At 48.0% G+C, this 12,114-nt stretch overlaps 1 protein-coding gene across 1 annotated transcript in view; it reads left to right on the plus strand.

Moving 5' to 3' along the window:
* Positions 1-12,114, plus strand: part of DNHD1 (dynein heavy chain domain 1) — a 199,563-nt gene that overhangs the window by 16,008 nt on the left and 171,441 nt on the right. Inside the window, exons 4-6 of the mRNA XM_082245505.1 lie at positions 2,962-3,556; positions 11,179-11,367; positions 11,443-11,646. Of these exons, the coding sequence (XP_082101631.1) occupies positions 2,962-3,556; positions 11,179-11,367; positions 11,443-11,646 (988 nt within the window). The remainder of the gene's footprint in view (positions 1-2,961; positions 3,557-11,178; positions 11,368-11,442; positions 11,647-12,114) is intronic.

A 12,114-nucleotide genomic window follows, 5' to 3' on the forward strand; every position in this document is an offset into this window, starting at 1 on the left:
ACTGCGACATTGTGGCGGACAGATCGGACCCTTGACTGACATTTTTGACACTTTTGGGGGTACCAGTGACATTTCTATAGTAATCAGTGCTATACATATGCACTGTTACTGTAAAAATGACACTAGCAGGGAAGGGGTTAATTTTATTGGAGAGGGAGGGGTTAATGTATGCCTGGTGCTTACTAACATGTGTGGGGGGAGGTGACTGAGTGACACAGAGACAGATCGCAGGTTCAGCTATGCTGAACCCTGCAATCTGTCACTGTTTGTCACTTAGGAGATCCACCCGCTTTGTTTACATAAGCGGGCGGATCTCCACACTCGATTCCCCGACGATCGGGGAAGAGTAGCGGCGATCGCCGCCGCTCCTCCCCTGGCCCGACTACCGCTGTGACTGAAAACAGTGGGAGCGAGCCTCCGGCGGCGCGCGAGCGCCACCCACAAGGGGAGGAGTCCAGCTACGTAGGTCTACATCGCTGGATGGAATCGAGCCACTTTGCTGCAGTACGGTCCCAGTGACTGGTCGGCAAGTGGTTAATTGACCGTGTAGAAGAAGATACATGACACTCTTTCTGCATAGAGTTTATTATATAAACACAGGCTTTGGGAAACATGAGAACAAAACCTGAAAAAACAGAATAAAACATAAAGTGCAACAAAAAGTCATAAACTTCATCCCTCTCTATTCTGCGAAATAACGATTGTATCGCACGGCTTGGGTAACGCAGGAAAGCGCGTTCCTATAGCCTAGTAAAGTAGAGTAGTTACCTCCTATAGCCTAGTAAAGTAGTGTAGTTTCTTTCTATAGCCTAGTAAAGTAGTGTAGTTACCAATATTAGTATTGTAACTAGTTACATTACTTTGTTACCAAAAAAAGTAATGTAGTTACTGTAATCCGTTACTTTGTAACTCGTTACCCCCAACACTGCTTGTAATTTTAAAGGTCTGTCCACCCTAGATCTGATAGTTTAGCTGGTAGCTTGAGTAGCCCATGGCTGGGTTTTATCACTCAAGGAAGCCAGCAGTAAGATTTTGGCATCAGAGTTCTCAGCTCCACAGTTTCTTTATTTCGATTTGACCTCCATTAGACATGCAGCCATATGTTCCCCTGCATTGGGTTCCTGGCACAGCATATCTGCTGTGCCCATTATGAAGGGCTCCCACCATCCCTGTGCAGAGTTCCCGGGTCTGTACACCTGCTGTGCCCATTATGAAGGGCTCTCACCATACCTGTGCTGAGTTCCCAGGTATATACACCTGCTGTACCCATTATGAGAGGTTCCCACCATCCCTGTGCTGAGCTCCCAGGTCTGTACACCTGCTGTGCCCATTATGAGGGGTCCCCACCATCCCTGTGCTGAGTTCCCAGGTCTATACACCTGCTGTGCCCATTATGAGGGGTTCCCTCCATCCCTGTGCTGAGTTCCTGGGTCTGTACGCTTGCTGTGCCCATTATGAAGTGCTCCCACCATCCCTGTGCTGAGTTCTTGGGTCTGTACGCTTGCTGTGCCCATTATGAGGAGTTCCCACCATCTCTGTGCTGAGTTCCCGGGTCTGTACACCTGCTGTGCCCATTATGAGGGGTTCCCTCCATCCCTGTGCTGAGTTCCTGGGTCTGTACGCTTGCTGTGCCCATTATGAGGAGTTCCCACCATCTCTGTGCTGAGTTCCCGGGTCTGTACACCTGCTGTGCCCATTATGAGGAGTTCCCACCATCTCTGTGCTGAGTTCCCGGGTCTGTACACCTGCTATGCCCATTATGAGGAGTTCCCACCATCTCTGTGCTGAGTTCCCGGGTCTGTACACCTGCTATGCCCATTATGAGGGGTTCCCACCATCCCTGTGCTGAGTTCCCGGGTCTGTACACCTGCTGTGCCCATTATGAGGGGTTCCCACCATCTTTGTGCTGAGTTCCCGGGTCTGTACACCTGCTGTGCCCATTATGAGGAGTTCCCACCATCTCTGTGCTGAGTTCCCTGGTCTATACACCTGCTGTGCCCATTATGAAGTGCTCCCACCATCCCTGTGCTGAGTTCTTGGGTCTGTACGCTTGCTGTGCCCATTATGAGGAGTTCCCACCATCTCTGTGCTGAGTTCCCGGGTCTGTACACCTGCTGTGCCCATTATGAGGAGTTCCCACCATCTCTGTGCTGAGTTCCCGGGTCTGTACACCTGCTATGCCCATTATGAGGAGTTCCCACCATCCCTGTGCTGAGTTCCTGGGTCTGTACACCTACTGTGCCCATTATGAGGAGTTCCCACCATCCCTGTGCTGAGTTCCTGGGTCTGTACACCTGCTGTGCCCATTATAAGGGGTTCCCACCATCCCTGTGCTGAGTTCCCGGGTCTGTACGCCTGCTGTGCCCATTGTGAGGGGTTCCCACCATCTCTGTGCTGAGTTCCCGGGTCTGTACGCCTGCTGTGCCCATTATGAGGGGTTCCCACCATCCCTGTGCTGAGTTCCATGGTCTGTACACCCGCTGTGCCCATTATGGGGGGTTCCCACCATCCCTTTGCTGAGTTCCCGGGTCTGTACGCCTGCTGTGCCCATTATGAGGGGTTCCCACCATCCCTGTGCTGAATTCCTGGGTCTGTACACCTGCTGTGCCCATTATGTGGGGTTCCCACCATCCCTGTGCTGAGTTCCCAGGTCTATACACCTGCTGTGCTCATTATGATGAGTTCCCACCATCCCTGTGCTGAGTTCCCAGGTCTATACCCCTGCTGTGCCCATTATGAGGGGTTCCCACGATCCCTGTGCGGAGTTCCCAGGTCTGTTCACCTGTTGTGCCCAATAGTGGGGGTTCCTACCATCCCTGCTGATTTTTTACGCTTCAAGATAGGACAGGATCTGATCCAAGAGTGGTAGGAGTCCTTAGGACATGTAGAAAAGTAGTGGATGGCCCCATCACTTGAGTTTTCTCTTTGACCATACCCTTATGTCTTTGTGTTTTTTAGTAGGTGTTGGCGATAGTGGTGTCCAATCTTCTTCAGGTCACAGTCGTCGTACAGCATTGAGTCCCGCTGAACATTTGTGCGTTCATCTGTCAGAACTGCGCTCATCGTCCAGTCATATGTCATCTGGCGATGCGTCCCAGGTGGCTGGCGAAGTGGTCCGCTTCATCAGTGGCTCCCCTCTGGAGTTTGATCGCAGATGGTGGCTGCAACTGGTGGACATCCTCAAGCTCCTCCGGCCGTTGCGGGAATGTTTGTCTGATGATCGCGGAATCCTCCTGCCTGCCCTGGAGAGAGTCCATCGATTGTATGAAGAACACCGGAGCTCACTGAGTGACCTGGACATACCCGGCGCTCTGGCTGCTGCCTTCCCCCTGGACCGCTCCACATTGTTCAAACTTCCCAAAGACCTGGAGAAGCTCTACCAACCGCAACCCCCCGCTGTCCTGCTTCGAGACCTGCCACGCTACCTGGCCAGTGTGGGGACGGAGCTTGCCACGTCTGAGTCTGTATGGCGCCACAACCCGGGAAGCACTTCCATGGCGCTGCGAACCAACCTACCTGTAGAGGTATTTCAAGATCCAGCACTGAGGTCGTTCTGGTAAGTGACCATGTGATCTGTTACACACACTGTCTACATTCATCACTATCATGCCTTGCAGTGATGTGTCAGTCCTCATCACATGGGCTTACTCAGGGCCGCTGATAGGGGGGGACAACAAGTCCTCCTGTAGGGGGCCCGGGCACACAGAGGGGCCCCACTAGCATGGGGAATCGGTGTGGTCAGGCAGTTACAGAAGAAAGCCCTGTGTGGCTCTCTGCAGCAGCTGAAAGCCAGTTTTTCCCCCTTCTGCCAGCTTTCACCTGCTGCAGGGAGAGGCACAGGGCATCATTCTTGTCAGGGGCGTAACTACAGGGGTTGCAGGGGTTGCAATCGCTACCGGGCCCCATGCTCCAGGGGGCCCGGTAGCAAACCAGTGGGTGAACTTCCAGGATCGCAAAGGTCACACTTGCGACCGGACCCTGGCATTGCACCACTCTGGGGAGGCCCCAAGATTGCAGGAAGGGGGCCCACAAGATTGCAGGAAGGGGGCCCACTGCAGAACCTGTGAAAGAATCCTGCTGCGGGAGCCGTAATAAAAGGCCATGCAACGAGTGTAAAGAGCCCCAGGATTAGTGGGAAGAGCCCTGGGCTTGAAGGTAAGGGCCCCGGCCAGGGGTCTGGGGGGCCCTTCATGGTTTCTTGCATCAGGGCCCTGAAGGTTCTAGTTACGCCTCTGATTCTTGTAATTGCTTCTCTGACACCAATCCCCCTCCCCGTTCTGCCTGTTTCTGATCCACCTCCCCCCCCCCCCCCCCGTGTGCCCCCCTTTCACTGTGCCATCCCCCCCTCCCTCCCTCCCGCAGGCTTCCCTGTCCTGTAAAAAAAAAAAAATTGTGAAAAAATGGCCTGTTCCCGCATCGCAAACGCACATCTGGCAGTTCACACTGCCATATGCGATACGCAGGGGGTGTCAATGAAATGTTAACGACACCCCCAGTTTGATCGCATATCGCAGTATCTGACAGTTCGCACAGGATCGGATCGCACAAGTGTGAACCACTGTGCGATCCGATCCTGATGCGGCCTGGAAAAAAGGGTCCTGTGCGTGTTTGGTGCAGATACAATGCGAATTCAGCCATACAAAGTGTATGGCTGAATTCGCATCCGCACATCCGATCGCATGTAATGAAGGAGCAGTGCTCTCCGAATTACATGCGATTGCCGCACTCGCAGTAATGTGAACCGGCCCTGAATTGTAAAATAAAATAATTGTAAACGTTTTTAACATTTAACCACTTAAAGCGGTAGTATCCCGCTTTTTGACACTTTTACCTACAGGTAAGCCTATAATAAGGCTTACCTTTAGGTACAATTAATATCTCCTAAACCGGCACGGTTTAGGAGATATTTGCAGTGCATGCAGCAGCTCACGCGAGCGGCGCATGCGCTCTGAAGGTCCGGGGGGACCTTCAGTTTTCCTAGCCGGCAGCTTGCCGGAAAATCACTCCCGCGCGCATGCGTGGGAGTGACGTCATCGCGGCTCCGGCCAATCACAGCGCCGGAGCCGCCAAACCCGGAAGAGACAACGAGGGATCATGGCGCGCCCGCAGCGATGTCCGGGGGTCCGCGTCGGGGCTTCGTTCTAAGGTAAGTAATGCATAATGAGCTAGTATGCGATGCATACTAGCTCATTATGGCTTTGTCTTGCAGGTTTTTTTTTTTTTTTTCATTTTCGGGTTTACAACCGCTTTAAGCCCCGGAGGATTTTCCTGCTCAAAGACCAGGGCCTAATTTGCGATTCGGCACTGCGTGACTTTAACTGACAATTGTGCGGTCGTGCGACGCTGTACCCAAATGAAATTGACGTCCTTTTTTTTCCACAAATAGAGCTTTCTTTTGGTGGTATTTGATAACCCGTGCAATTTTTATTTTTTGCGCTATAAACAAAAAAAGAGCCACAGTTTTAAAAAATAACGATATTTTTCACATTTTTTTATATGAAATTCCCCCCAAAAAAATGTAAAAATCAAAATTTTTTAACATTTTAGGCCAATTTGCTTGCTGCTACATATTTTTGGTAAAAAAAAATGTATTTTGATTGGTTTGCGCAAAAGTTGCGTTTACTAACTACGGGAAAGATTTATGTCATTTTTGTTGTTTTTTTTTTATTTTTAACTAGTAATGGTGGCGATCTGCGATTTTTTTGGGGGACTGCGACATTGCGGCGGACAGATCGGACCCCTGACTAACATTTTTGACACTTTTGGGGGGACCAGTGACATTACTACAGTAATCAGTGCTATACATATGCACTGTTACTGTAAAAATGACACTGGCAGGGAAGAGGTTAACTTTATTAGTGATCAAGGGGTTAAGTGCGTCCCTAGGGGCGTGATTCTAACTGTAAAGGGGCGTGGCTTGTGATGTAACCACAGAGACATATGATCCTACATAGCAGGATCATATGATCTCTGCAGTTACATCAGGGAGAATGACAGGCGGCTTTGTTTACATCACCCGCCTGCCTTTCTCCCTCTCCAGCGGGCGATCGGGAGTGACCGGCGGACATCGGAGCCGCCGGTCACTTGCGCGGGGATTTCCCTGAACAAGTGGGGGCGGAACCGGCGGCACGCACTCGCCCCCTGCAGGCTCCTGGGCAAGCGTCGTAGTACTACGTCACTTTGCCCAGGAGGGGCTGACTGCCGCAGTAAATATACTGTGTGCCATCGGCAAGTGGTTAAAAAAAAAATGATAACTATATATTTAAAGAATACAGTTATAATACATACATTTGTACAGAGAACTGACTTATGACAAATTATACACTTTATATTGAATAATAATTGATACAATATTTTAAGAAACTGTGAATAGATCTCTAAAAAGTATATATAATTCAATAATGCATCTTGATATCTTTAGGCTCACAGTCTCTAAATATATCCAATACAGTTAAACATCTAAATTTCTTGTAGGCTTGACGCGTTTCAAATGTGATAGTCTAATAACCTCATTTAAAGTCCTAAAACAGTTTTTTTGCTTCATGTTTGCCTGGTGTTCCATACATCCCTGTGCAGCCAGTCCCATTCATGTCAGTTGGGACTCAACAGCTGCAGCCACTGCTCCCAATCTGACAGATGTGCCGGGGAGAGGCCCCCGAATGCAGACAGTGTTCGTTCGGGGCCACGCTCCCACATGGCTGTCAAATTGGGAGCAACACCAATGAAAAAAGGGTCAGCCCCGGCCAGGCAGAGTGACGTAGGGGTACTCGCCTGTCACTGACTTGTGAGCCAATTGCGGGCGGGCGCGCACCCGCCGAGGCGCGCGCCCACCCTCGGCTCGTTCACTGACAAGTCAGTGCGTGTGACCGGCGGACCCGATCGTCCGCCGGTCACTCATGATCGCTCCGGTGAAGGGAGAAAGTCAGGCGGCTAATGTAAACAAGCCGCCTATCATTCTCCCCTGTGTAAAAATGAAGATCAGACGGTTCTACTATGTAGGACCGTTGATCTTTGTTTTTACACCAATAGCCATGTCCCTTTACAGTTAGAATCACGCCCCTAGGACACACTTAACCCCTCCCTCTCCAATACAGTTAACCCCTTCCCTGCCAGTGTCATTTTTGCAGTAACAGTGCATATTTATAGCACTGATTACTGTAGAAATGTCACTGGTAACCCCAAAAGTGTCAAAAATGTCAGTCAAGGGTCCGATCTGTCCGCCGCAATGTCGCAGTACCACAAAAAAAATCGCAGATCGCCGCCATTACTCGTTAAAAAAAAAAACAACACCAAAAATGACAAAAATCTTTTCCTTTGTTAGTAAACGCAATAACTTTTGCGCAAACCAATCAAAATACGCTTTTTGCGATTTTTTTTTTACCAAACATATGTAGCATAAAACAAATTGGCCGAAAATGTTAAAACATTTTGATTTTTACATTTTTTTTGGGGGGAATTTCATATAAAAAAATGTGAAAAATATTGTTATTTTTGCAAAATTTACGCTCTTTTTTTGTTTATAGCGCAAAAAGTAAAAATCGCACAGGTGATCAAATACCACCAAAAGAAAGCTCTGTTTGTGGGAAAAAAAGGACGTCAAATTCGTTTAGGTACAGCGTCGCATGACCGCGCAATTGTCCGTTAAAGTCACGCAGTGCCGAATTGCAAAATACCCCCTGGTCTTTTAGCAGCCAAATCCTCCGGGGCTTAAGTGGTTATACAAGGTGATGAGAGGGCAAAAATAATTTGAAGAGCCGACTGGCTCAGGTTAGGCTGCTCAAAACAGACAAGGCTACCCTCCAGTGGCTACTCCAGCAGGTTTCCGCAAAAAAGACGTGCGTATATGGAAGGAGCGACCGACCAAAAGATAAAAGAGTCCAAATAATTTATTGTGCTAAAAGACAGCAACGTCTCCTAACCCCTAACCCTAATATTAACCCCCTAGCGGCCCAGGGATCTTCAAACTATGGCCCTCCAGTTGTTCAGGAACTACAATTCCCATCATGCCTAGTCATGTCTGTGAATCTCAGAGTTTTACAATGCCTCATGGGATGTGTAGTTCCGCAACAGCTGGAGGGCCGTAGTTTGAGGATCCCTGCGCTAGTCCTAATCCTAAATCCCAACCTTAACCCCTAACCTAACAAAATGAATAAATGAATAACAACTAAATTGATTAACCCCTAACCCTTAACCCCTTACAAAAAAATAAATAAAAGCGGATGAAAAACCTAAAAAACATAGCAAGAAATGATGAAACAGATGATATTTTCCTCTATTTAAATTAATTAAACAACACCAAAGCTCAAAAATGCTTAAAAAAACGCTGTAGACAAAAAAACTTCTCAAAAACGCGACGCTTAGGTTTGAATGCAGCCTAAATGGGTAGCCTTCAGCGGTTGCAATGCCCTCGACTTTGGCCTTTCTTTAGGTTTAAGCGTAGGGCGGGGGGGGGGGGGGGGGGCAGACATCAATGAGCTTTTGTCCGTTTCAAATGGTTTGCATTTCCATACAAATCTACTCAATCGGGCTGTTTGAAGCAGGTCGGAAGGAGGACAAATGCAGGTCAGATATAGCTGTCAATGAATTCTGAATGATCTCAGAAGTGTCACATACTGATGCTGTTGACACAAGCGAAAGCCTGCTGATATAGTCCCTTAACCACTTCAGCTCCGGGAAGGATTTACCCCCCTTCATGACCAGGCAATTTTTTGTGATTCGGCACTACGTTACTTTAACTGACAATTGCGTGATTGAGCGATGCTGTACCCAAATAAAATTTAACTTTTTTCCCCTCAAATAGAGATTTTGTTGGTATTTTTATTTTTTTGCGCTATAAACAAGAAAAAACCAACCATTTTGAAGAAAAAAAAAAAACAATATTTTTTTACTTTTTGCTATGAAACACATCCAATAAATAAATGTAAAAAAACAAGTTTATTCATCATTTTAGGCCAATATGTATTGTGCTACATGTTTATGGTAAAAAAAAAAAAAAAATCCCAATAAGTGTATATTGATTGATTTGCGCAAAAGTTATCGCATCTACAAACTATAGCATAGATTAATGGAATTTTTCATTTCTTTTTTTACTAGTAATGGCAGCAATCAGCGATTTTTAGCGGGACTGCGACATTGCAGCGGACAAATCTGACACCCCGTGACACTTTAGTGACCAGTGACACTAATACAGTGATCAGTGCTAAAAAAAATGTGTCCATTTTTGTTGCATGCTGGTCTCATATTGAAAGTGAAGAGGTTACTCAACAAATACGAAAATTCTCATACGACAGAATTCAACTGCAGAATTGATGTCATGTGATGTCAACACATCATTGGTGTCAGTGGGAGGAATAGTGTCCCATCATTGGTATCAGTGGGAGAACTAGTGTCCCATCATTAGTGTCAGTAGGGGGATCAGTGACCCCTCATTGGTGTCAATTCAAGGAATAGTTCCCCATCATTGGTATCAGTGGGAGGAATAGTGCCCCATCATTGGTGTCAGTGGGAAGAATGATGCCCCATCATTGGTGTCAGTGTGAGGAATAGTGCTCGATCATTGATATTAGTAGGAGCAATAGTGCCCCATCATTGGTATTAGTGGGTGCAATAGTGGCCCATCATTGGTGTTAGTGGGTGCAATAGTGGCCCATCGTGGGTGTAAGTAGGAGGATCAGTGGCCCCACATTGGTGTCAATGGGAGAAATAGTGCCCTATCATTGGTATCAGTGGGAGGATCAGTGGCCCCTCATTGGTGTAAAGGGGAGGAACAGTGCCCTATCATTGGTATCACTAGGTGGAATAGTGCCCCATCATTGGTATCAGTGGGAGGAATAGTGCCCCATCATTGGTATCAGTGGGAGGAATAGTGCCCCATCATTGGTATCAGTGGGAGGAATAGTGCCCCATCATTGGTATCAGTGGGAGGAATAATGCATCATTATTGGTATCACTAGGTGGAATAGTGCCCCATTATTGGTATCAGTGGGAGGAATAGAGCCCCATCATTGGTGTCAGTGGGAAGAATGATGCCCCATCATTGGTTTCAGTGGGAGGAATAGTGCCCCATCATTGGTATTAGTGGGTGCAATAGTGGCCCATCGTGGGTGTAAGTTTGAGGATCAGTGGCCCCACATTGGTGTCAATGGGAGGAATAGTGCCCTATCATTGGTATCAGTGGGAGGATCAGTGGCCCCTCATTGGTGTAAAGGGGAGGAACAGTGCCCTATCATTGGTATCAGTGGGAGGATTAGTGCCCCATCATTGGTATCACTAGGTGGAATAGTGCCCCATCATTGGTATCACTAGGTGGAATAGTGCCCCATTATTGGTATCAGTGGGAGGAATAGCGCCCCATCATTGGTATCAGTGGGAGGAATAGTGCCCCATCATTGGTATCAGTGGGAGGAATAGTGCACCATTATTGGTATCACTAGGTGGAATAGTGCACCATTATTGGTGTCAGTGGGAGGAATAGTGCCCCATTATTGGTATCAGTGGGAGGAATAGTGCCCCATTATTGGTATCAGTGGGAGGAATAGTGCCCCATCATTGGTATCAGTGGGAGGAATAGTGCCCCGTTATTGGTATCAGTGGGAGGAATAGTGCCTCATCATTGGTGTCAGTGGGAGGAATAGTGCCTCATCATTGGTGTCAGTGGGAGGAATAGTGTCCCATCATTGGTGTCAGTGGGAGGAATAGTGCCCCATCATTGGTGTCAGTGGGAGGAATAGTTCCCCATCATTGGTATCAGTGGGAGGAATATTGCCACATCATTGGTGTCAGTGGCAGGATCAGTGGCCCATCGTTGGTGTCAGTGGGTAGAATAATTATAACATCTAATGATTGGTAAGCTGCAATATATTACATTTTTGGTTTTGGATTGAATACCACTTTAAGTGTAGCACCCTCCTAGATAGGTGCGTAAATAGACTTCTCCCTCAAGAGTAGGTCCCTCCCAGCAACAATAGATCCCCACCAGCAACAATAGATCCCCTCTAGAGATAACAGATCCCCCAGCAGCCAGCAACAGACCCTCCAGCACCTCCCATCCATTACATACATTCAGTGCAAGAGGTGCCGGAACTGCACTCCCCCGCGTTCCCACTGAAAAAAAGCCCTGCTCTCATGTACCATTGATAGCTCACCTTTCTTATACACTGTCCATTTTCCTCTTCTCAGGCAGATCCCCACCCGTCCATCTCCTCCTCCTTCTTCTCCTCGCCAGCGGTTGTACCGAGACAGGAGGAGTACAGAAAGCGTGTCTGCTGACATCAGCGGGTACACGGCTGCGGAGCTTCTGGTCCAGTATAGACATCTGGGAAAAGTTGTCTTCCTCTATCTTAACAAGATGAACGGGATCAGGGATTGGTAAGTATCAGGATCCACTAAGTATTGCCATCACAAAGAGGCCCTGTCTAACAGAGGACTCTCATGTCTTTGCAGCCACTATGACCTACATATCGTTCCTCCATCTCACCTTCACCCAGAACACTTTGTCTTCTCACCGTTTGGGATTCTTCATGTAGACCCGCTGAATAGTTCTGAGACGTTGGAGCTTGGTGTGTGGCACCGGGAGGCCGTGGTGTGCCGAGCTGTGAGGACTATCCCATTCTTTAGAGATTTCCTGAAGAGAAGAGCGATAAAGCGGTAAGACTTCTCCACCTACCATACCTCTGTGTGACTGTGGCCTATCAGAGCTTAGACATGTTCTGCGTAATAAGGGGTTGGGTAGTGGAATCAGCCATTAGAGACAGTTTAATACTGAGTAAAGGGACATTTGGTGAAGCTTGCAGAGTGCTGCTACAAATATATTGCAGTTACAGCAAAGTGCACCTGGAAGCCATGATTAAGCCCTGGGGGTGAGGCGAAACGCGTTGGAGGCATGGCCTAGACGGAGTGAGCTGAGGCTGCCATTATCTGCTGCATACATGACTCAGTGTGGTGTGTATTGGAATACCTTCTATGCCTTTACAGCTGCAGACAAATGTCAAGAATTATCCAGCTCAAAGATAAAACTCAGCAATGTCCTTAACCACTTAAGCCCCGGAAGATTTTACCCCCTTCCTGACCAGGGCCTATTTTGCGATTCGGCACTGCGTGACTTTAACAGACAAT

This window comes from Pelophylax lessonae (genome assembly GCF_965119305.1).
Source record: "Pelophylax lessonae genome assembly, chromosome: 2".
Taxonomy (NCBI): domain Eukaryota; kingdom Metazoa; phylum Chordata; class Amphibia; order Anura; family Ranidae; genus Pelophylax; species Pelophylax lessonae.